Raw genomic sequence first — 20048 nt, 5'->3', positions numbered from 1 at the left:
ATGCGAACGCGCGTTGAGAGGTACGAGGTGCGGCGCGACGCGGCGGTGAGGGAGGGAGAGGTGAATCGGTCGTTGGGATAATCAGAAAAGGAGCGTGTCGTCGAATAGGGCGAGCGGGGCGACGGCAATGGGGAAGTCGCGGATGCGGGTGAGGTCGCAGTTGCCGACGAGGAGAAGGAGCGTTTTGCAAGCGTGGGAGAGGCAGGCGCGAGCGAGGCTGCGAGCGAGGTGCTGTTGCCATAGCTGGCGTCCCGCCAGGACGTCGACCCACTGTAGTCCGCCATGCTTTCCTGGAATTACAGCACTCTTGACCACGAGCGAAAGTGGGGTTTCAGTGGTGCACTGAGAGGCGCAAAAGTCCACCAGTCGAAGGAAGGGAACCAGCCAATTCTATCAACGTCAGTCGACAGACGGACACAACTCGACCGAAGTTTTGAGGACGACAATGCGAAGTGGCAGTTCAATCTACGATCGTCTGCGAACGGCAAGGCTCTTACTAAAATGCCATACGTAGCCATATTGAAATTCGGATTATAGCCCTCTATTTGCCGACAACGCTTCTTTCAAACACCAAATCTGGCCCGTCTGTGGCTCAACCAAGTTCTTATTATCCGAGCATCTCTCGCTCTGCTAAAACGGACGGTACTTTATGGATACACGCCGCTTGTTTCACCGTCTCATTCGTATCAATGTGCCTCTGTTCGAAAACAACTCCTCATAACTTGGCATCCACCAGCCCGGCATCTTTCTTCGTCGCAAAGTAGTCTTCAACCAACCGTGCCACCCGGTCGACAATCGTGTGGATCTCTGCCTTCGTCACGTTGTACGGCGGCGAGAGGATGATGTGGTCGCCTGACACTCCGTCGGCCGTGCCTGAACCGGGATAGACGGCAACAGCATAATCGGCAGTGGCGACGCCCAGCTCTGCAATCTCCATGGCCACATGGTCCGCGGCAGGGAACGGCCGCGCTGCAGCCTTGTCCTGTACGAACTCGATACCCCAGAAGAAGCCGCGGCCGCGGATGTCGCCGACGTTGGGGTGGTCGCCCAGCCGCTGGACAAGCAGATCTGAGAGGACGGGGGCGAGTGTGCGCACGTTGGCCAACAGGTCCTCCTCGGCAATAATACGCTGCACGGCGAGGGCGGCGGCACAGGCGACGGGGTGGCCCTGGTAGGTGTGTCCATGGACGAAGGCGCTAAACATAGTCAGAATGTGAAGTGGACTCGAAGCATGACGGGGGAGGAGATGAGACTCACCCGGTGCCTTTGCTGAGGACATCAATGACACCGTGGCTAGCCAGGACGCCGGCAATGGGCTGATATCCGCCTCCCAGGCACTTGCCAATCGTCTGAATATCAGGTGCGATGCCCTCCTGCTGCCAGGCGTGCAGAGTGCCGGTGCGCCCCATACCGCACATAACTTCGTCCAAAATCAACAGGGCGCCGTACTTGCGGCACACGGCCTGGATAGCCTTGAAGTATCCAGGCACCGATGGCACGGAGCCGAGAGCCTATAGAAAATAGGAGACGGTCAGTACGCGTTTCAGGAAGTATGGTGTAGTGACGAAGAGAACGAGAGAACACACTGCACCGACGACAGGCTCGGCCACAAAGGCACAGACTGTGTCCGGACCCACGCGCTGGAACTCGGCATCCAGCTCGTCGGCCAAGCGGGACACGTAAGCAGCGTCCGACTCGTCTGCCGTCTTGCCGCGGTAGGCAAAACACGGGGAAACATGCGAGATGTTCTTCGGCATCAACGGTTCGAACAGCTGACGCCGTGTCTTGTGGCCACCCACAGCCAGCGCGCCAAGCGTGATGCCGTGGTACGACCGGTTACGGGCGATGAAACGGGTGCGCCGCGGCTCTGGCTCTGCCTTTTCCAAGTAGTACTGGCGGGCTAGCTTCAAAGCGGCCTCCATAGCCTCGGAGCCGGAGCAAACAATGTAGGCTCGGGCCATGTGGCCGCCGGTCGAGTCAACGAGATAACGGCACAGCTGCTCGCAGGCCGTGTTCGTGTAAAAGATAGTGGCACAGTACGCTGCGGATCGCATCTGGGCCATGGCAGAGTCGGCCACGCGGCCATCACCGTGGCCGATGCAAGCGACGGCTGCACCGCCGGAGGCGTCTAGAATGCGCCGGCCGTCATCCAAGATGAGGTAACTGCCCTCACCACGGACAATAGATGGAAACTCGTGATGGATCTGGCGATGTAGAACAGCCGATGCGGCAGCAGGAGGCGCAGAGGCAGACTCAACTACGCCAGTGGTCGGCGCCCGAGTGATAACGGACTCACACCGGCTCGTGTCCTGCATGCTGAAGGGATCGGTGTCTCTGAGATGCATACTGGTGGGCAGATCAGAGGGACGGGTGCAACCGCTGAGAGAAAACGTTAGTGTTGAAGGGACGAAATGTGGACAGTTGCGTGAAAGAAAACGAAATTCGTCCAGGAACAATGGACGCAGTCTGTAAATATAGTAAAGTCACGGGAAGCGCCGACCTGACTAGGCTCGAAGACCCAGTTCCGAAGCGGGGGATCCGACTATCAAAGAACGAGCTAGATGCCTTGTAAGTCGAGCAACATAAGCCAGCAGATGTTCTCCAACTCCAAAGAGAGCACTAGCCATGGACAACGGCTGCCAAGGTTCTTGACTGTGCTCAGGCAGGCAAGCAACCGGTCAAGGACGTTCCTACTTCAACCGAAGACCATGGCGTTTGTTCTTTTTTTCTCCACTTCGTAATTGCGTTTTGTTGTTTTGAGCAAACAAAACCACTGTTGATAGGCAAGCGAGCAACAGAGGGGGCTCGTATGACCAGCGGGTGCGTGCAGACAGTGGATGCCGACGCGGGATCCCAGAATCGATATGGACATGACGAAAGTCGAATAATGGACGAAACCCGGAATTTGTCGCCCCCAAAATCATGTAAGAACCAGACATCAACTGTCGGCAACACACCGCTCCCCGATTCTGGGCTGATGCTGATGGTGTCAAGAGCGGCTAGCTGGTGAGTTGGTCAAATCAACCGGTGAACGGATAGACGCAGTACCAATTTGTTGTCGTGTATGTGATGGGTTTTGTTTTATTGTTTTTATGGTTCGTTTACTCACCCCCTGTTGTTCTTGTCGTTACCTCCTTCCCCATTCTAGTACTTTCTGTGTTTCTTTTGCTCGTTTTTTTTGCTCCTGCCTCTGTGTTATTCCTCATCCGCGCTTTCCGCTTTCATTTTGATATCGTCGGTTTTTGTGGCCAGTTGCGCTTTCCTCATCCGTCCTCTTACATGGCTCTCATTCTTTCTTTCCTTTCCCCGCCCAAACCCTATTTCCTTGCAAGCCTCGCTCCAGCCTTTTCTTAACAGCAATCTCCAGCCTTTTCTTAACAGCAATCCCTTTGGCCTTCTTCATCTTATCTCCATTCAGACGTCTCAGCGGTTGTCCTGCACCGCCCTTCTCCTAGCCACAACACTGCGATTACACCCTCGACGCATATGCCTGCCCCCTGCGTTTTCGGGACGACAATAACATGCCGGCTCGTCCAATCCTGCCAACGGCCGACTTTATCGGCAAGCTGCCTGATTCGCCAAATTCTCCCCCCTTTCTGCTTGTCGTTATGTCGCAGTGCATGCAGGTGTGCGGAGGAAGAGGTGTTTGCGTTTGTTCTCCAGAGCACATCACATGCTCCGCATGCAGCTGCAGGGTCGTATTCAGCATCATTCGTACACTTAGCTCGACTTCTTATCATTTCTCAGTTTCGCTCAGGTCAAATGTCATTTTAACGCTCAGCGTTTAATGCCGAGACCTGAATGCCAACACGTATCTTGCAGCATCCGCAACCTACCGGAAGTTGAACTGTGAATAACGAATAGTCACGATGGCCTCCGACCGCCATCGCTCTTTTTTCTCGAATTCAGCGTCGGATATCGGCTCACGTTCGAGGGCGACGTCGGTGCGTCTGTCGCGCCGCAGAATACATCTCCGTACCAGGGTGACAATACTAACAGAAAAATGCCGCTCGGTCTAGTCTTCCGTGCGTGTCTACGGGTGCCGTTTCCGCTGGCCACTGTTGCATGTCCTACGTTCTCCTCGAGGAATTCTTGCGACACCCCGCGCGTGAAGAGCATTTATGCGATTTTCGTACAAACGCGCTGTGTTACGCCAGTCACAGAGACAAGCGAGTCCTTCCGTCACCAAAACAGAAGTTCATGATCCAAAAGAAAATACTGAAGACGAACCAGTTGACCATTGCGCTGCTGCATCCTGTCGTACCACGTGAAAGCCAGCAGCTGCATGCTAATATGTTTGTTTGTTCGACCGCTCGGCGGAGTGCAACCCATCTCGCTTCTGATGACCACTTCTTAACAGGGCAAGGAACAGCCATCCCATATGCGACATCATGACACCCTTCTGTGTCTTTTCTGTTTTGTTCTGTCACAGCTCGTATTTTGTGCGTCTCTTCGTCTTGTCCCCCCACCCTTGTTTTTCGGCCATGGCCGTTCGTCTCGTCATCTCCAAGTGCGCACAACAAACCGAACGGAGCCACGTCTCAACGCTAGCCATCTGTTGGTTAAGGGATTCAGTGTTTCCAATACAGCCTTCCATTCTTGGCATCCCGATGCGAGTGAATGCCTTCCTTAATCAAAGCAGCATTCAACTGGTGCTGCCACAATCGCAATTAATTTACCCTTCCACCGCCGACAGAACACAAGACCGGCCAATCTAGGCTCTTGTGGTGAACCTAGCACAAGGAAGGGACAGCAGGCCGCGTGGCCTGCAGTGGAACACATTACATGTAGTGAGTCAAAACCGCGGACCATAGGCCAACAGCAGGCCGAGTCTCATGGCATTGTATACCATACCTTGGTCAACACAACTCGGACGTACGTTTATTTCGCTTGGCATACAGTTACAGTCACAACATTTTCCTAGCTCGGCCCGGGTATGAAAAATGGAAGGTGGACGCGGAACACTGAGTTGTTGACACACCAATGTGTTTGAGCCCAAAGACCAACGTACGGCCTGGTCCAGGATTCGTATGTTATCGCGGGCATCATCAAGTAAATCAACCAAAAGGGACAAGTCAAAAAGATACAACTGGCCAAGAAGTAAATGTTGTCACACGGCCACGCCGTAGAACCCCCTCGTCAAACGAGCTTCGGTGGTCGGTGCCCGAAGTGATTCGACCTGCATAAAAACGACACTAACTACGAAAGTGCGCTATCGTATCCGTAAAATCGATGAGAAATGGAACTGCTGTGCATGATGTATTAAGGAGGGTGACATATCACAGGGATTGGATAAGCATGCCAGTCGAGTTTTTTGCTGGTCGTGGCCGTCGTCCGAACTTTATCGTAATGACTGTGTGAAGGTTGTTAGGATGGAGTTTAAACAAGGCAGTGCATAAAACCAATGTGAAATGTGCATAAACTTGATTACCTAATTCGCTTGCGCTATTGTGCACTGGCTAGACGGCAGCACGCGAAATTGGTTGGCTGGGCCCTGGCCTAAAAAGGGCGGGAGCTAAACCACTTAACGCGTAAACGCGTCCACGACGCGTCGCTCCTGCCCCCTCTTCCAACTGTCGCTCCTGCACCTCATTAAACCTTTTCCCCTCCAGGAAAGAGAACCCCGTTGCTATTTTGCAATTAACTCCTTCCCGCTTTGCCTTTGCTGTTTTCTGTTTGCTTCGTCGCCTCGCACTTGCCTTTTTTTCATACTTTCTTTGCATTCTTGCCTCGTTCGCTCCTTTCCTTGTTTCTCTTTGACCTCAAACTCAACGCTGCGCAGGACGATACTCCCACCTCCTTCTTTTCAGTCTCATCATCCGTCACCGCGAACGATTGTCACCACACCTTGATTGCGGGCACAATGGACAGCATCCTGCTCCGCGACGACGCGGCGCGCGACCGCGTCCGCCAGGCGGAGGAATTCCTTGATCCCAGTATGTTTACGACCCGCATTTTGCTTCAAGTTTACTGTTATCGCTGTTGGCAGCTTTCCCTAACTTGCTCCCGCTCCTTGCAGACGACCAAAATGTCCGCACCTATCGCCCCAGCATCATCACGATGCTGCAAAAGAACCAGCGCCGCCTCGTGGTCAACATTGACCATGTTCGCGATACGCGGCCCGAGATGGCCGACGGCCTGCTGACGCAGCCTTTTGACTTCACACTCGCCTTCAACCAGGCGCTCAAGAACATTGTCAAGGCAATTCCCAACGCGCGTCCTGACCAGACCGACGACGACGTGCCGTACTACTGTGCCTGGGCCGGCAGCTTCGGTATGCACGCCTGCAACCCGCGCACGCTGTCGTCCCAGCACCTCAACCAGATGGTCTCCATTGAGGGCATTGTCACACGCTGCTCACTGATCCACCCCAAGGTCATCAAGAGTGTGCACCACAGCGCCGCCAACGACACCTTTTACTATCGCGAATATCGTGACCAGACTATGACCAACGGCGCCACCACAACCAGCGCCTACCCGCAGCAGGACGACAACGGCAATGCGCTCGTCACCGAGTATGGCTTCTCCACCTACCGCGACAACCAGACCATTTCCATCCAAGAGATGCCCGAGCGGGCGCCAGCCGGTCAGCTGCCGCGTGGTGTCGATGTCATGCTTGACGACGACCTCGTTGATCATGTCAAGCCTGGTGACCGCGTGCAGATTGTTGGCATTTTCCGCACGCTCGGTAACCGCAACACCAACCACAGCAGCGCCCTCTTCAAGACGATCCTGCTCGCCAACAACGTCGTGCTGCTGTCGTCCAAGGCTGGCGGCGGCATTTCGACTGTCGACATTACCGACACCGACTTGCGCAACATCAACAAGATTGCCAAGAAGAAGAATCTGTTTGAGCTGCTCTCACAGTCGCTCGCACCCAGCATCTACGGCCACGACCACATCAAGAAGGCTGTTTTGCTCATGCTACTCGGTGGTATGGAGAAGAACCTGGAGAACGGCACCCATTTGCGTGGTGACATCAATATTCTCATGGTTGGTGACCCCTCGACGGCCAAGTCGCAGCTGCTGCGTTTCGTCCTCAACACCGCGCCGCTGGCCATTGCCACGACGGGTCGTGGCTCGTCCGGTGTTGGTCTGACTGCCGCCGTGACCACGGACAAGGAGACGGGCGAGCGCCGCCTCGAAGCCGGTGCCATGGTCATGGCCGATCGTGGCGTGGTTTGTATCGACGAGTTCGACAAGATGTCCGACATTGACCGTGTGGCCATCCACGAAGTCATGGAACAGCAGACCGTCACCATTGCCAAGGCCGGCATCCACACCTCGCTTAACGCCCGGTGCAGTGTCGTCGCGGCCGCCAACCCTGTGTTTGGCCAGTACGACCCACACAAGGACCCGCACAAGAACATTGCGCTGCCCGATTCGCTGCTCTCGCGTTTCGATTTGCTCTTTGTTGTCACCGACGACATTGAAGACACGCGCGATCGTCAGATCTCCGAGCACGTTCTGCGTATGCACCGCTACCGCCAACCGGGCACCGAGGAGGGCGCCCCTGTCCGTGAGCAGGGCCAGCAGGCTCTGTCGGTCGGCATGCAGAGCCAAGCGAACGGAGGCTCGTCGCAGCGACCTACGGACGTCTTTGAGAAGCACAACGACATGCTGCACGCGGGTGTCAGCGGCGGCACGTCGGGTCGTGGCCGCCCGGCTGCCAACAAGAAGAAGGAGCTTCTGTCCATCCCCTTCCTTAAGAAGTATATCCATTACGCCAAGACGCGTGTGCGCCCTGTCTTGACTCAAGAAGCGTCGGACCGCATCTCCGACATTTACGTGGCGCTACGCAACGACGAGATGGAGGGCAACCAGCGCCGCACCAGCCCCATGACGGTTCGTACGCTGGAGACCATTATCCGTCTGGCGACTGCACACGCCAAGTCGCGTCTGTCGAACCGCGTTGACGAGCGCGATGCGCTAGCGGCCGAGGCCATCCTGCGCTTCGCCCTCTTCAAGGAAGTCGTTGAGGACAAGTCGCGCCGCAAGAAGAGAAAGACGCGGACGCTCGACGACGCCGAGAACGCTGAGTCGGGCAGCGACGACGACGACGACGACGAGTCGAGCGACGAGGGCGACGATGCAGCTGATGGTACTTTCCGTCGGACAGGCGCCGCCGGTACTCCCAGCGGATCACGGTCCACCCGCACCTCGGCACGGGCACGCGGCGGAGCTGCGACCAATGGCCGACAACAAGCAGCCGCTGATGAAGACGATGACGAGGAAGACGCCGACGGTGACATTGACCCAGCAACGCCTTCACGCACAACACGGTCGGGCGGTGCCGGTACACAGTCCAGCACATCCTTTGCTTCGTCGCTCCCCTCGTCGCGCCTGGTATCGCAATCCCAGTCGCAGAGACGGCGGGCTACACAGGACGACGATGATGACGACGATGACGACGACGACGAAGACCACGAGGAGGAGGAGGCTGACGAGCTCGCTAGCGGCGCTGCTGCTCTCAGCATTGCACCCGCGGCTGCTGCACCAGCGACCCTGGCACCGGCTCGCATGAACACCTTCCGCCGTCTTCTCGGCCAGCTGCAGAGCACGGACCTGTTCCAGAACGACGCGGCCAGTGTCGACGACATTATCGCCTCCGTCAACGAGAAGATTGCGTCGATGCCGAGCAGCAGTGGTGGTCCCTTCTCGCGTGCCGACACGATTCTGGCGCTGGAGAAGATGGAGAAGGACAACCAGGTCATGTACACGGGCGGCAACCTGGTGTACCGCCTGTAAGCGGCAACGTGGCCAGGGGACGGATGCTGATGCTGATGGTTTCGTGACGACGGCCGGCGTTATCTGATAGAACGGGCATGTTGTGCTTTTTAATGCGGGTTTTGTTATGTCTTGTATCTGATTGTCTCTGCCATGTACATGGGAATGATTTGTTCAATGCGTCACATGTTGAGTGAGGAGACGTAATGTGAATGGAGCAGTGGAAGAATACCAGAAACAAAATCGAAATCAAATTCAAATTTTGTTTTTCTCAAGAACAACAAAAATGATCTTCTAACGAAACCTGTCTAAAAGAAAGTCTATATGCGTGTCGTCGTATCGTGGCCATGCTTTTCCTGCCGTCAAAAATAAAACCGAAACGAAGTGGAAATGGATATAAGAACGCCTCCTGCTGTAGAAATGAGGTGAGATTGTTGTTGGCTGCCCCGGGCCCGTGTGCCCCTTGACGAGATACGATACTCTCCAGAGGGTTAGTCCATTAGAATACCCCTTTTACGAAGCAGAGACGCGTACGCTGAATAGCGGTCCTCGACTCGAACTCCGTTCCACGTCTCTTGGCCATCGGCGTCTTGGCCCAACACAGGCACACCGACCTGCTCGATAGCAAAGCTGGCAGCCACGTTGCCCCACGCAGCAGCTTCGTCGAGACTCTTGCCGCGCGCAAGGGCCACGGTAAAGCCGCCAAGGAACGAGTTGCCGCCACCAGTCGGATCGACCACCTGTAGCTTCTTGCCGGCAATACTCTCGGCGCCACCGCCTGCTGCCTCCGCGGCCTCGCCAGACACGGCCGGGATCCAGACCTCAACGCCAGCATCGAATGTGATTTCGTCGCGGGCAATCGACCCTTCTTCATCTTGCATCAAGCCAGCAAACAGAGCCTCCATGTCAATGTCGGGGCGCAGGCCACCGTGTAGGTCTTGTTTGGGCACCGCCTTTTTCGGCGGTGCTTCTTTCTTGGGTGCCGCGTTCTTGTCGGAGCGTAAGAACCGCCGGCCTCCGTTTTTTGCGACATAGCAGCCGTACTCGGCTGCCCGTACTACGAGCGCATATGATTGAAGCGGCATGGCCGAGAGGAGCTGCTCGCAGGCACGCTCAACAGCGGCCTTGGATGGTTTGCCGGTCTCAGGGTCCATGCCACAGTGCGGGTCTCCCATATAGCTCGCCAGTTCTGTGTGGTTTGGACTGCAGACGTCAACTACAGGGAGCGTGTTGGTGCAGTCGAGAAGCTCGTCGGGTGTACAGCGGTCAGGCACGGGCTCCCAGATGAAGTAGGGCCGCGCGAGAATGCCCGCCGTAGCCGATGCATCCGGGCCCAGAGCCGTGATGGCTTTGCGGCGCCTCGCCTTAATGTCTTCCACAAGGTCGCGACAACGCGAGGCAGAACTGAGAATGTGAAATGCGCGAGCCGTCAGAAGCGAGGGCGGCAGATCTTCGGCTGTCAGCCGCTTTTTGGGCGTCATGTAGCGAAACGCTCGGCGCTCAGCGGCGTCGTAGCCGTTCCAGCCCCGCGTGGTCAAGCGATCTGGGTCGGACCGCATGACGACGGCTGTCTCCCAGCTGTCGATGAGGTCAGCCATCGCTTTGGGGAAGTCTGAACCCTTGTCAACAACCCATCCGACGGTCCGTGACAGATCCGGGGCGGGGGAGAACAGACGAGCGCCCAGCGCAGCATAGGCGCCGCCGCCACCAAGAATGTCGCGCACTGGCGGCTTTGGGGGCAAGTACTCGATCTCGTCTGCAATAGTCAGTAATTTCGCCGTCTTTTCTGACAATGCTTGTGTAGCCGTGTTCTCGCTTAACGATTTAGTCTCATGTCATCCGCTGTACGCACCGATGATAAACATTCCCATCGTCACAAAGTCTGCCAAGACGCTTGGTGACTCCTCAGACTCATCTTCCCATTGAGAATCCGCCGGACTGTCAGTGTCAGCTTCTATGGATCCCATGTCGACCGTTTTGCTGCCGTCAAGGCCAGTCGGACCGTCCTTGGCCTGGCCGTTGAGTCCAACGCTTCGGAGAGGTTGCTCCAGACCGGAAAGGGCCATTAGAGGAGAGCAGCACGACCCAAACGGTAGCTTGCGCGAGTCATGCAGCAGGGCAGGTCTGCGGGTACGGCAGCGTTCCAGAAATGAGACTTCGGTCTTCCTGTTTGTGTATCTTGCAAAGTTTCGCTCTAGGTTTCAACGTTGACGACTGATTTCGTGTCGTCTAGCCTTATCGATATTCCGCTTTGGCAATGGAGCCCAGGAATGCGCTAATGTGAACACAGCAGCTAATTATTGCACACCGTTGGGCTAGCGAACGGGCTGCAAGGGCGGATTTCGTTCTTCGAACGGTGACGAATTGCGACAAGGAAATCGATAAACGTGTTTTGGTTAAATCATAAAGATGGGAGAATCTTGAGAATGGGAAGAGTGGAGGATGTGGACGTGCAAGAGGAAACGTCAAGAACAGCAAAAGGAAAGTGCGTGAGAATCAGAACGTGCAAAAAGGCAGGGGCCTGACCAGTCACCGCCGGTCTCGCCTCCCCCCAACAAGGTGAGAATCCGACTGATTGGCTTTCAGGACAATAGCTCCTGCCCACTATGGACACCAAAACAACACAACTGTACGGAGTAATCACCAAAGCTGGGCTTTTCAATGAATTCAGGCAAGAACGACTAAGCCAGAGGAGCAGCCCGCGGCATCGCACTTGCACCGACACAACAATTTAGAAGGATCGACCGGTGCAGAGCTGAACCACCTACAGGAGGCTTGATTCTGGCCATTGGGAGCATTGAGCATGCCCTGCACGCACTTGCGCACACGTCTGTGTTGAAATTGTCTGTAACCCGCCTTATGCATTTGTGAGGGTCGACTTGGGTCGCAATCAATACGTATTAATACTCCGAAGCGGGCAGCCCACCAAGACGGGCGGTCCAAGTCAGAGGTGTTTTGGGGATTGTTTAGGGATACTGCTTTGTCGATCCTTCCCTTTCAAAATGACCAACAGGGCGTGAGATATGGGGCGGGGGTGGCTTTAGCGCCAGAAGCTCCCTGGAAGCAGTCCGTACCTTCTTTGGAGAAGTCGCTGTGCGACGGGGAAGGCGTTCGCCCGATTCCAAGCTGGGTCCTGCCTTCCCATTCAATCAGGGGTTGAGGCAACATCCATCATCGCGCAAATCTGTCGGAAGAGTGCAGGAAACTTGCAGCAAATCTCATCCACACTTTTCCATCGGGTGACACTTCAAACGCCATTCTGCCATTTCGCGATTTCGTGCTCATCAGGCAGCACTTTTTCCAAGGCCCATCGGTCTCTCGCTCACCTTATTCGAATCTCGTCATTTCACAATCGTGTTGCCTAGTTCTAGCTTGCAGGCTTGCAAGTATAACTAGGTTTTCCTTTCTTGTTCTGCCATCTGGTGTTTCCAGCCCACTGCATCCTTTCTTGCGTTTCTGCCTCATCTCGATCCTTTCGTCGCATAGTTTCATCGCATCGTCGGCTTCTGTCGCACCGCCGCTCTCGTCTCGTCGGGCAGCTCCATCTCCTAGCTCCCACCGTTCCCCGCCATGGCCACCAACAACATGAACAACCTGACGACGCTCATCAAGAGGTAGGTTGGCAACTTTCTGCTTGACATTGGCTCAATTGGCTTGTTGGCATAACCTTGAACCAATACTGGCTCGACCACCGAGCTGACCCTCACCCACCGCACCCAGACTCGAAGCTGCCACTGCCCGGCTCGAGGACATTGCGTCGTCCACCATCGAGCTCCCCCAAGCCGTTCCAGGCCTCCAACGATCCATCGCTTCCCCCGAGGCGGGCGGCTCTTCTATTTCGACGCCTTCTACTGCCCCCTCTGCTTCCGCCACTGCTGCTGCCGCTTCGAAGGCGCCAGCAGTCCCCGACGAACCCCTCCCTGAACTCATCGAAGAATTCGACGTGTTCCTCAATGGCGCAGTGGCCAAGTTTGTGGAGCTGAGCAACAAGCGTGGCGGTCTCGTCGCCGAGCAGGCCGCCAAGGTCGCGGAAGGTTTCCGCGCGCAGCGCACGTTCCTGCTCATCTCGACCAAGGCCAAGAAGCCCGATGTGAACGGCGCCGAGATGGCCGTCTATCAGGACCTGCTGAAGCCCATCAACGAGGCCCTCATGGCCGTCAGCGCCATCAAGGACAACAACCGTGGCGCCACCGATTTCAACCAGCTGAGCGCTGTGTCCGAGGGTATTATGGTTCTCGCCTGGGTCACGCTCTCCGGCCGGGCCTTCAAGATGGTGGAGGAGTCGCTGGGTGCCGCCCAGTTCTTTGGCAACCGCGTACTGAAGGAGTACAAGGACAAGTGAGTGACCTTATCTTGATGTCTTTCGATTTTACAAACTCATGCTAATGCATAGCAGGGATCCCCAGCAGGTGGAGTGGGTGCAGAGCTTCTACCAGATTTTCCGCGACCTGGCCGATTACACAAAGGAGTACGTCAATAACGGCATTCCTTGGAACCCCAATGGCAAACCGGCGGCCGAGGCCGCTAAGGAGGTGGCCGCATTAGCACCCGGTGCCTCGTCGTCCGCCTCCGCACCGCCACCCCCGCCTCCGCCTGGTCCTTCGGCTGGTGGTGCACCGCCGCCGCCACCGCCGCCACCACCACCTGGCCCGCCTCCCGTCCTGCAAATCAAGGACGAGTCGGCTGCTCAGACCAACGGTGCCAGCTCGGCGATTGGTGCTGTGTTCTCGGAGATCAACAAGGGCTCGGACGTGACCAAGGGCCTGCGCAAGGTCGACAAGTCGCAGATGACGCACAAGAATCCGGAACTGCGGGCAAGCTCGACGGTGCCCGGCGGAGGTGCTGCGGCAGGAGCAGGCGGCCAGCGTGGCAAGAGTCCGGTGCCGGGTAAGAAGCCGAAGCCGGAGAGCATGCGGGTCAAGAAGCCGGCTAAGAAGGAGCTGGACGGCAACAAGTGGACCATTGAGAACTACGACAAGGAGGCAGCCGCGGCCGGGCCCATTGAGATCGTGGTCAACATCAACCAGTCGATCCTGATCAGCAAGTGCTCGAATGCTACAGTCATTGTGCGCGGCAAGGGCAATGCCGTGACCGTTGAGAACACGGACCGGCTGTCACTGGTTGTGGAGACGCTCGTGTCGTCGGTGGACGTGGTCAAGTCCAAGAACTTTGCGCTGCAAGTGCTGGGCACCATCCCAACGGTGATGCTCGACCAGGTGGACGGTGCACAGGTGTACCTGAGCAAGGAAAGCACGTCGGCGCAGGTGTTTATGAGCAAGACGGAGGGCGTCAACCTCAACATCATCACGCCGGCCGAGCAGCTGGGCGCAGACGAGGAGGAGGGCGACTACAAGGAGGTGCCGCTGCCGTCGCAGATCTGCTCGTACTTTGACGCGGAAAAGGGCGAGCTGGTCAGCGAGATTGTGTCTCACGCCGGTTAGGTTGTGACACGTGTTTTGGGAGGGGAGGTCTATGAGGCAGTTGGTTCGTCGTGTTGGAAAGACGGGAGGTGTCTCATTTTTGTCTGTATATTGCGAGTGTATTGTGCATTAGCCGAAGAGAGTGGTGTAGGTAGTGTTCGAGTAAGACGCTGTGTTACATGTAGACAGAATCTTGTTGAAGCTCATTGTATAGCTGTTTTCAAAAGAGCCTTTCAACTTGCAGTTGAGCATGTTTGCCGCTATTGTGGCCTTATGACCTCAGAAACAGCTCGTCCTATATGAATTAAACAATGTGAATGATCTTCCGCTACTAAACACAAAATAGTCGTGTCTTTTTATTATTTCATAGTGGTGTATGATATATATTATCAAAATCAAGTAAGATTCCCGCTTGCATCTGCACCTTTGTTGAAAGATGACCCTCGTGCTCAAGTATGCTTTTACGTTCAAAGGGAGCAAACGAACACTGTTTCGCCGTAATGCTCCAAAAATCGAATATCAAATGCAAGCCCAGTCTGCCACACTCGAAAGAGTTCGTACCCACCTCGTTCTAAGTCTAGCCACAAGATTGTGGACGCAACGCCGTTGAAGTGTTGCTATGCTGAACAAAGCACCCATAGAGGGACCAGTCTGTCTGTATATAAGCACCAAACCTTAGAAGAGACCGTCGATCTCGCCCGTCTCGACATCGATATCGACGTTGAGATATCCCGGCGCGGTGGGCAGACCCGGGATGGTCTGAATATCAGCAGCAAGAGCGTACCTATGTTCGTTAGCATGTGTTGTAAACAGAACCGTAGGATGGCGTAGAAACGCTGGGGACTCACAAGTATCCTGCACCAGCCGCCATGCGCACGTCCCGGATGGGCACGGTGAATCCTGTGGGTGCACCCTTCAGGTCTGGGTCGTGCGACAGCGAGTACTGCGTCTTGGCCACGCAGATGGGCAGGTTGCCAAATCCTTGGCGGGTGTACGTGTCCACCTTCTTCTGTGCCAGCTCGCTGAACTCGACAGCCGCCGCGCCGTACATGTCGCGCGCAATCTTCTCAATACGCTCCTGCACGCTGCCCTCGAGGCTGTACAGAAGATGGAAGTCCTTGGGCTTCTCGCTGGCGGCAACGACGGCGTTGGCCAGGTCGACAGCGCCTTTGCCACCCTCGGCCCAGTGGTTGGCCAGGATGGCGTCCTCGGCACCCGCGGCAATGGCCTCCTCGCGAATTACGGCAATCTCGGCGTCCGTGTCCGTCGAAAACTTGTTGATGGCCACAACAACGGGCACACCGTACGTCTTGGCATTGGCAATGTGCTTGCGCAGATTGACGCAGCCCTTGCGCAGGATGTCGACGTTCTCCTCGCGGTAGACGGCATTGAGCGGCGCGCCAGGTGAAATCGGAGGGCCGCCACCGTGCACCTTCAGAGCACGGACAGTCGCCACCACGACAACGACGTCGGGTACGAGGCCGGACGTGCGACATTTGATGTTGAAGAACCGCTCACCACCCATGGTGAAGTCGAAACCGGCCTCGGTCACGACGAAACCGGCCTTGGCCTTGGGGTCTTCGTCCGGCTCTGTGCCGGCGAGTTTGAGAGCCAGCTTGTCCGCCAGAATCGAGCTGTTGCCAATGCTAATGTTGGCAAAGGGGCCCGCGTGGACGAAGACGGGCGTGCCCTCCAGCGACTGCATCAGGTTGGGCTTGATGGCGTCTTTCATCAGTGCCGCGAGGGCACCGCCGGCGCCAATGTCGTCGCACGTCACAGGGTCGCCGCTGCGCGACGTCGCAACCACCATGCGGCCGAGGCGCTCACGCATGTCCGACAGGCTTGTGCTCAAGGCCAGGATGGCCATGCACTCACTGGCCACGGAAATGTCGAAGCCAGTTTCGCGGGTCTGCCCCTTCTCGGTGGGCGCCGTGCCGACCGTGATGCCGCGCAAGTGGCGGTCGTTGACATCCAGGACACGCTTCCAGGTGATTGTCTCCGGATCGATGTCGAGACGGGCAAACATGGTGATCTCCTCCGGTGTCAGAGAGTCGGGATCGGTCTTGTCGATGCCGAGCTTCTTCAGACGACGGAACATGACCGGTTGGAAAGTTCGCTTGCCGTTCTTGGCGGGTACCAGGCGCTTGTAGAGGGGGCCGTCCTTTTGCGTGTTCTCGTGGAAAATGCGCGTCTCAATGGCAGCCGCCAGCAGGTTGTTGGCCGCCGAGATGGCGTGGATGTCGCCTGTGAGGTGCAAGTTGAACTCGTCCATGGGGATGACCTGGCTGTAGCCACCACCGGCCGCACCGCCCTTAATGCCGAATGTCGGGCCCTGGCTGGGCTGGCGAACGTTGGCAAACGTGAGGCGGCCGAGGTGGGCGCCCAGGGCCTGGGCAAGACCCATGGTAGTGGTCGACTTGCCCTCGCCCAGCGGCGTGGGCGTGATACCCGTCACCACGACGTAGCGACCGTTCTGGCGGTGCTCGAGACGCTTCAGGACATCAAGGTCGACCTTGGCCTTGTAGGCGCCGTACGGCTCCAGCTCGGCGGTGGTGATGCCAATCTCGGAAGCCACGCGAGTGATTTGCTTTGGCCGCTGCGCACGGGACACGGTAATGTCCGACGGGACGGGCTCCTGCAGTTTCAAGGGCAGTGGTACAATGTGGCGGTTCTTCAGGCCCTCAAAGTAGTTGGTGGCGGCCTCGACCACGTTCTGCATCAGCATGGCGACGGTCATCGGGCCAACACCACCGGGCACGGGCGTGAGATACGACGCAACTTGCGCGACCTGCTCGTGGTTCACATCGCCGACGAGGCGCTGGCCGGATTTCTTGGTCGCGTCCGGGATGTAGTTGGTGCCGACGTCAATGACGACGGCACCGGGCTTCAGCCAGCTGCCCAGGATGAACTCGGGCTGGCCAATGGCGGCGACGACCACGTCGGCCTGCTGAATGTGGTCAACCAAGCCCTGGGTCTGCGAGTGGCATGTTGTCACGGTGGCATCTGCATGGCGCAGAAGCGAGGCGACGGGGCTGCCGACAATGTCGCTGCGGCCAACGACGACGGCGTTCTTTCCCCGCAGATTGATACCGGTCTCCTTGAGGAGGGCCATGATTCCCTTGGGCGTGCAGGGGGATGAAAAAGCGGGGCGCGCGCGCTGCGAGCTCGCCATTGTTGGTACCGAAGCCATCAACATCCTTCTCGGCAGCGACAGCCGAGGTGACATTGTACTCAGACAGGTGCTTTGGCAGCGGCAACTGGACAAGGATGCCGTGAACGCTGGGGTTGTAGTTGAGGCGCTCGATCTCCTCGAGCAGCTCAGGCTCGGAGATTGACTCGGGCAGGTGGATGAGCTCACAGAGAATGCCAGCCTAGAGTGGGAGCGGCCGGTGTTTAGCAACATGACGCCATTGCCGTCACATGTGATTCTAGAGAGGGGAGTGTGTCACAGCTTACCTCTTCGGCGGCCTTGAGCTTCATGCGAACATAGGTAGCTAAACGTCAGGGAGCCAACAACTGTCAGTCACGAACAAAAAAAAAAACACCATTGGTCAACAGCAAACGTTCCACGCCCAGGCGATATCGGTTTCGAGGGTCGTTTCTTACAGGAGTCAGACCGGTCGGCGACTGTAGAAGCAATTGAGTCAGTGTGAGCTGCCGGAGGATCAAGTTGAGTCATTCAATGGACCAGGGCACGTACCCTGGATGATCTTGAGGCTTGGCTGGAAACGCGGGTTGGACTTCTGCTGTTCGGCGATGTCGGCACGCAGCGACTCCCGGATCTTCTTGGCGAGCGCCGTGCCGTCAATCTTTGCGGCGACCATGGCGGAGCTGGAGAATGGGCGGCTGCGAGAGCGGGTGGGGAGAGAAAAGGGGGATCCTGCGGAAACTGCAGAAAAAACAGCAAAGCGAGGGCGAGCGAGGGGTGTCCGGCTAGCAAACGTGGTCTTTGAGAGCTGTTGGAGACCGACTCGGGCCGGCGCCGCTGACCCGAAGGAGGATGAGGGGCTCGTGGTGATGTTGGGGCGAAGAGAGCTGGTGCTGCAAAGGAAGAGACTGCTACTGGCGTGCGAGCATGCGCTCGTGGTAGCTCTCGTTCTGCTTCTTGGGCAGGTTCTCGTGCTGTACAAGCGGCTGCAGCCAACGGACGACATGCAACTCAAGGGCAATCGCTCAGGAGCTGGATGTTGCCAAAGCGGTTTTTTTGTTTGGCGGCTTAAATCGGGTCTGGCGATAGGCGCTACCGGCCAAACATGTGCCTTTGGGGCAGGTGGTGCTGGTGCCTGACGCTTACATGCATATTCAAAGCCACCACAAGTCGGCACTCTGCGCGGGTGCAGGGGTGGTGGCATGTCTCTGTCTGGACCAGGATCCTGTATGATAAGGACGTTCAGAGGGCGAGGAGGAAAATCTGACGATGACGGGAAATAAGATCGATGTGGTACCAGAAAGGGAAAGGGACTGCGAGGGAAGGGGCCCAGCGCGAATTGCCTCGCGAAAACGGAAACCACGCACCACTCTTTGCCCCTTGAGAAAGCGCCGCAAATGACACAACAGTCGCAGAAGGAACGTTCTAATCGGAAATATAACTAGTCTTGCCTATTTTGTTGTTATTTTCCTGTCTCCTTCTTAGTACTCCCTCGATGTGTGACTCAGATGCGGGAACGGCAGGTACTTGTCGCAACAGTTCGCGGAAGGAATGACGGGGAACAAAACGCCAAGACTAGTCAGGGCGTCCGAGCCTTCCCTCTCGGTGAGCGGACGGTGGAATGTTGATATATGAAAGTAAGCGAGCTTACACCATGAGACTGAGGCGGATGAACTGCACGAGATGCAACAAGGTCGTGAACAAACACGAGCAAAGTAGCTGCGAATGCAGAGAGAGCGACAGGCTCGTGCATTGGGAGATGGGGAACGGACCATAGAAATAGGAAATACAAGGGTCTCTCTTGGCCGGCGATATGTATGTTGAACACGCCGGCAATTCAAACAAAAATACGGTCGCCGCGCATGAGGCGCTTTCCACGCCTTCCCAGACACGGCTCGTCAGACAAGCGGCGAGTTCAACCGCCAACTGCATCCGTAAGCGGAGGCCAAGGCATTTGGTGATTTCTCGGCATGCGCCTGGCCACCGCAACAGAACCCACGGCAAGACAAATAAATGCCTTCGCAAAAGACGGGATGTGTCAAAGAATCGTCAACTGGCGGATTAGCGTCACCCTGCATCTGGATTTCACGATGCAGCGCGGACCAATAAAGAACGGCCGAAGACGGCGGCGTCTAGATGCGCACGGCAGAGCCATTCTTGTGCGCGGCCAGTTGACCCTTTCGCGATGCCGCCGCACGACAGGTCGCGTGGGAGGGTGGTGGGGGTAAGTGACTCCAGGGTATGCAACTATCAGAAATGGTGGTCAGCAAACGGTACAAAATGAGGCTGCCAAATTGGGACTCTGAGTCACGTGGTGAGTCAAATGCCACTGGACCCCTGTCCAAGGTACTGCTTGTGTACTGTGGCATACAAAAGGTACTAAATGCTGCCTAGACGGCTGTTTGCCCCGCCCTTTCCCTTGACGAGGTTCGGCGCACAAAGACCCCACAGTTAATACTCTGCTGGTTCGCATTTGGTGAGAAAAAAAATGAAGACATTGTTATCAAATTCGGTCGCAGAAACGAGACTACCATCTGCAACCTCTCGCACGACCACCACCACGCGTCCACGAAACTGAGTCGCGCTACAGCGGACATTTCCGACTTCTGAAAAACACCCAGCATGCGGCCGATTTTACTATCTGGGCACGAGCGTGCCCTCACGCAAGTGAGGTGAGTTTGAGCGAGCGCTTCTCTGAAGTGAAAACGAAAGACGATATCGAACAGTGCGGTGGGGAATACCACGAGGACTAG

The 20048-nt window shown here is 56.5% G+C and overlaps 9 protein-coding genes across 9 annotated transcripts; 6 read left to right on the top strand and 3 right to left on the bottom strand.

The window, feature by feature from the left end:
• SPSK_10179 (uncharacterized protein) lies at positions 1–243 on the top strand (the record flags this gene model as incomplete). The annotated part of the gene is made up of 2 exons (XM_016736729.1): positions 1–60; positions 109–243. The coding sequence occupies 2 exons, from the start codon at positions 1–3 to the stop codon at positions 241–243; spliced, it is 195 nt and encodes a 64-aa protein (XP_016587323.1).
• Positions 244–282: 39 nt separating this feature from the next.
• Positions 283–537, top strand: SPSK_10170 (uncharacterized protein; the record flags this gene model as incomplete). The annotated part of the gene is made up of 1 exon (XM_016736720.1): positions 283–537. The coding sequence occupies one exon, from the start codon at positions 283–285 to the stop codon at positions 535–537; it is 255 nt and encodes an 84-aa protein (XP_016587322.1).
• Positions 538–715: 178 nt separating this feature from the next.
• On the bottom strand, positions 716–2315 carry SPSK_10879 (aminotransferase class III family protein; the record flags this gene model as incomplete). Its single annotated transcript, XM_016737129.1, has 3 exons — positions 716–1196; positions 1258–1511; positions 1566–2315. 3 exons carry the CDS (start codon positions 2313–2315, stop codon positions 716–718), a joined length of 1485 nt encoding a protein of 494 aa, XP_016587321.1.
• A 1554-nt stretch (positions 2316–3869) lies between these two features.
• Positions 3870–4395, top strand: SPSK_09917 (uncharacterized protein; the record flags this gene model as incomplete). The annotated part of the gene is made up of 2 exons (XM_016736484.1): positions 3870–3944; positions 4000–4395. The coding sequence occupies 2 exons, from the start codon at positions 3870–3872 to the stop codon at positions 4393–4395; spliced, it is 471 nt and encodes a 156-aa protein (XP_016587320.1).
• A 1468-nt stretch (positions 4396–5863) lies between these two features.
• SPSK_08475 (minichromosome maintenance protein 3) lies at positions 5864–8748 on the top strand (the record flags this gene model as incomplete). Its single annotated transcript, XM_016735071.1, has 2 exons — positions 5864–5936; positions 5990–8748. 2 exons carry the CDS (start codon positions 5864–5866, stop codon positions 8746–8748), a joined length of 2832 nt encoding a protein of 943 aa, XP_016587319.1.
• Positions 8749–9218: 470 nt separating this feature from the next.
• Positions 9219–10793, bottom strand: SPSK_09103 (carbohydrate/purine kinase; the record flags this gene model as incomplete). The annotated part of the gene is made up of 2 exons (XM_016735682.1): positions 9219–10483; positions 10580–10793. 2 exons carry the CDS (start codon positions 10791–10793, stop codon positions 9219–9221), a joined length of 1479 nt encoding a protein of 492 aa, XP_016587318.1.
• Positions 10794–12297: 1504 nt separating this feature from the next.
• SPSK_08881 (adenylyl cyclase-associated protein (cap)) lies at positions 12298–14168 on the top strand (the record flags this gene model as incomplete). The annotated part of the gene is made up of 3 exons (XM_016735467.1): positions 12298–12341; positions 12448–13065; positions 13124–14168. 3 exons carry the CDS (start codon positions 12298–12300, stop codon positions 14166–14168), a joined length of 1707 nt encoding a protein of 568 aa, XP_016587317.1.
• Positions 14169–14822: 654 nt separating this feature from the next.
• SPSK_10843 (methylenetetrahydrofolate dehydrogenase (NADP+)) lies at positions 14823–17971 on the bottom strand (the record flags this gene model as incomplete). The annotated part of the gene is made up of 6 exons (XM_016737105.1): positions 14823–14931; positions 14996–17304; positions 17342–17518; positions 17604–17641; positions 17754–17801; positions 17848–17971. 6 exons carry the CDS (start codon positions 17969–17971, stop codon positions 14823–14825), a joined length of 2805 nt encoding a protein of 934 aa, XP_016587316.1.
• Positions 17972–19480: 1509 nt separating this feature from the next.
• Positions 19481–20048, top strand: SPSK_09888 (uncharacterized protein; the record flags this gene model as incomplete). The annotated part of the gene is made up of 2 exons (XM_016736455.1): positions 19481–19519; positions 19815–20048. 2 exons carry the CDS (start codon positions 19481–19483, stop codon positions 20046–20048), a joined length of 273 nt encoding a protein of 90 aa, XP_016587315.1.

Source organism: Sporothrix schenckii (assembly GCF_000961545.1).
Source record: "Sporothrix schenckii 1099-18 chromosome Unknown Cont44, whole genome shotgun sequence".
NCBI lineage: Eukaryota > Fungi > Ascomycota > Sordariomycetes > Ophiostomatales > Ophiostomataceae > Sporothrix > Sporothrix schenckii.
The sequence above is the reverse complement of the archived record's forward strand: the minus strand, read 5'-3'. Positions and strand labels throughout refer to the sequence as shown.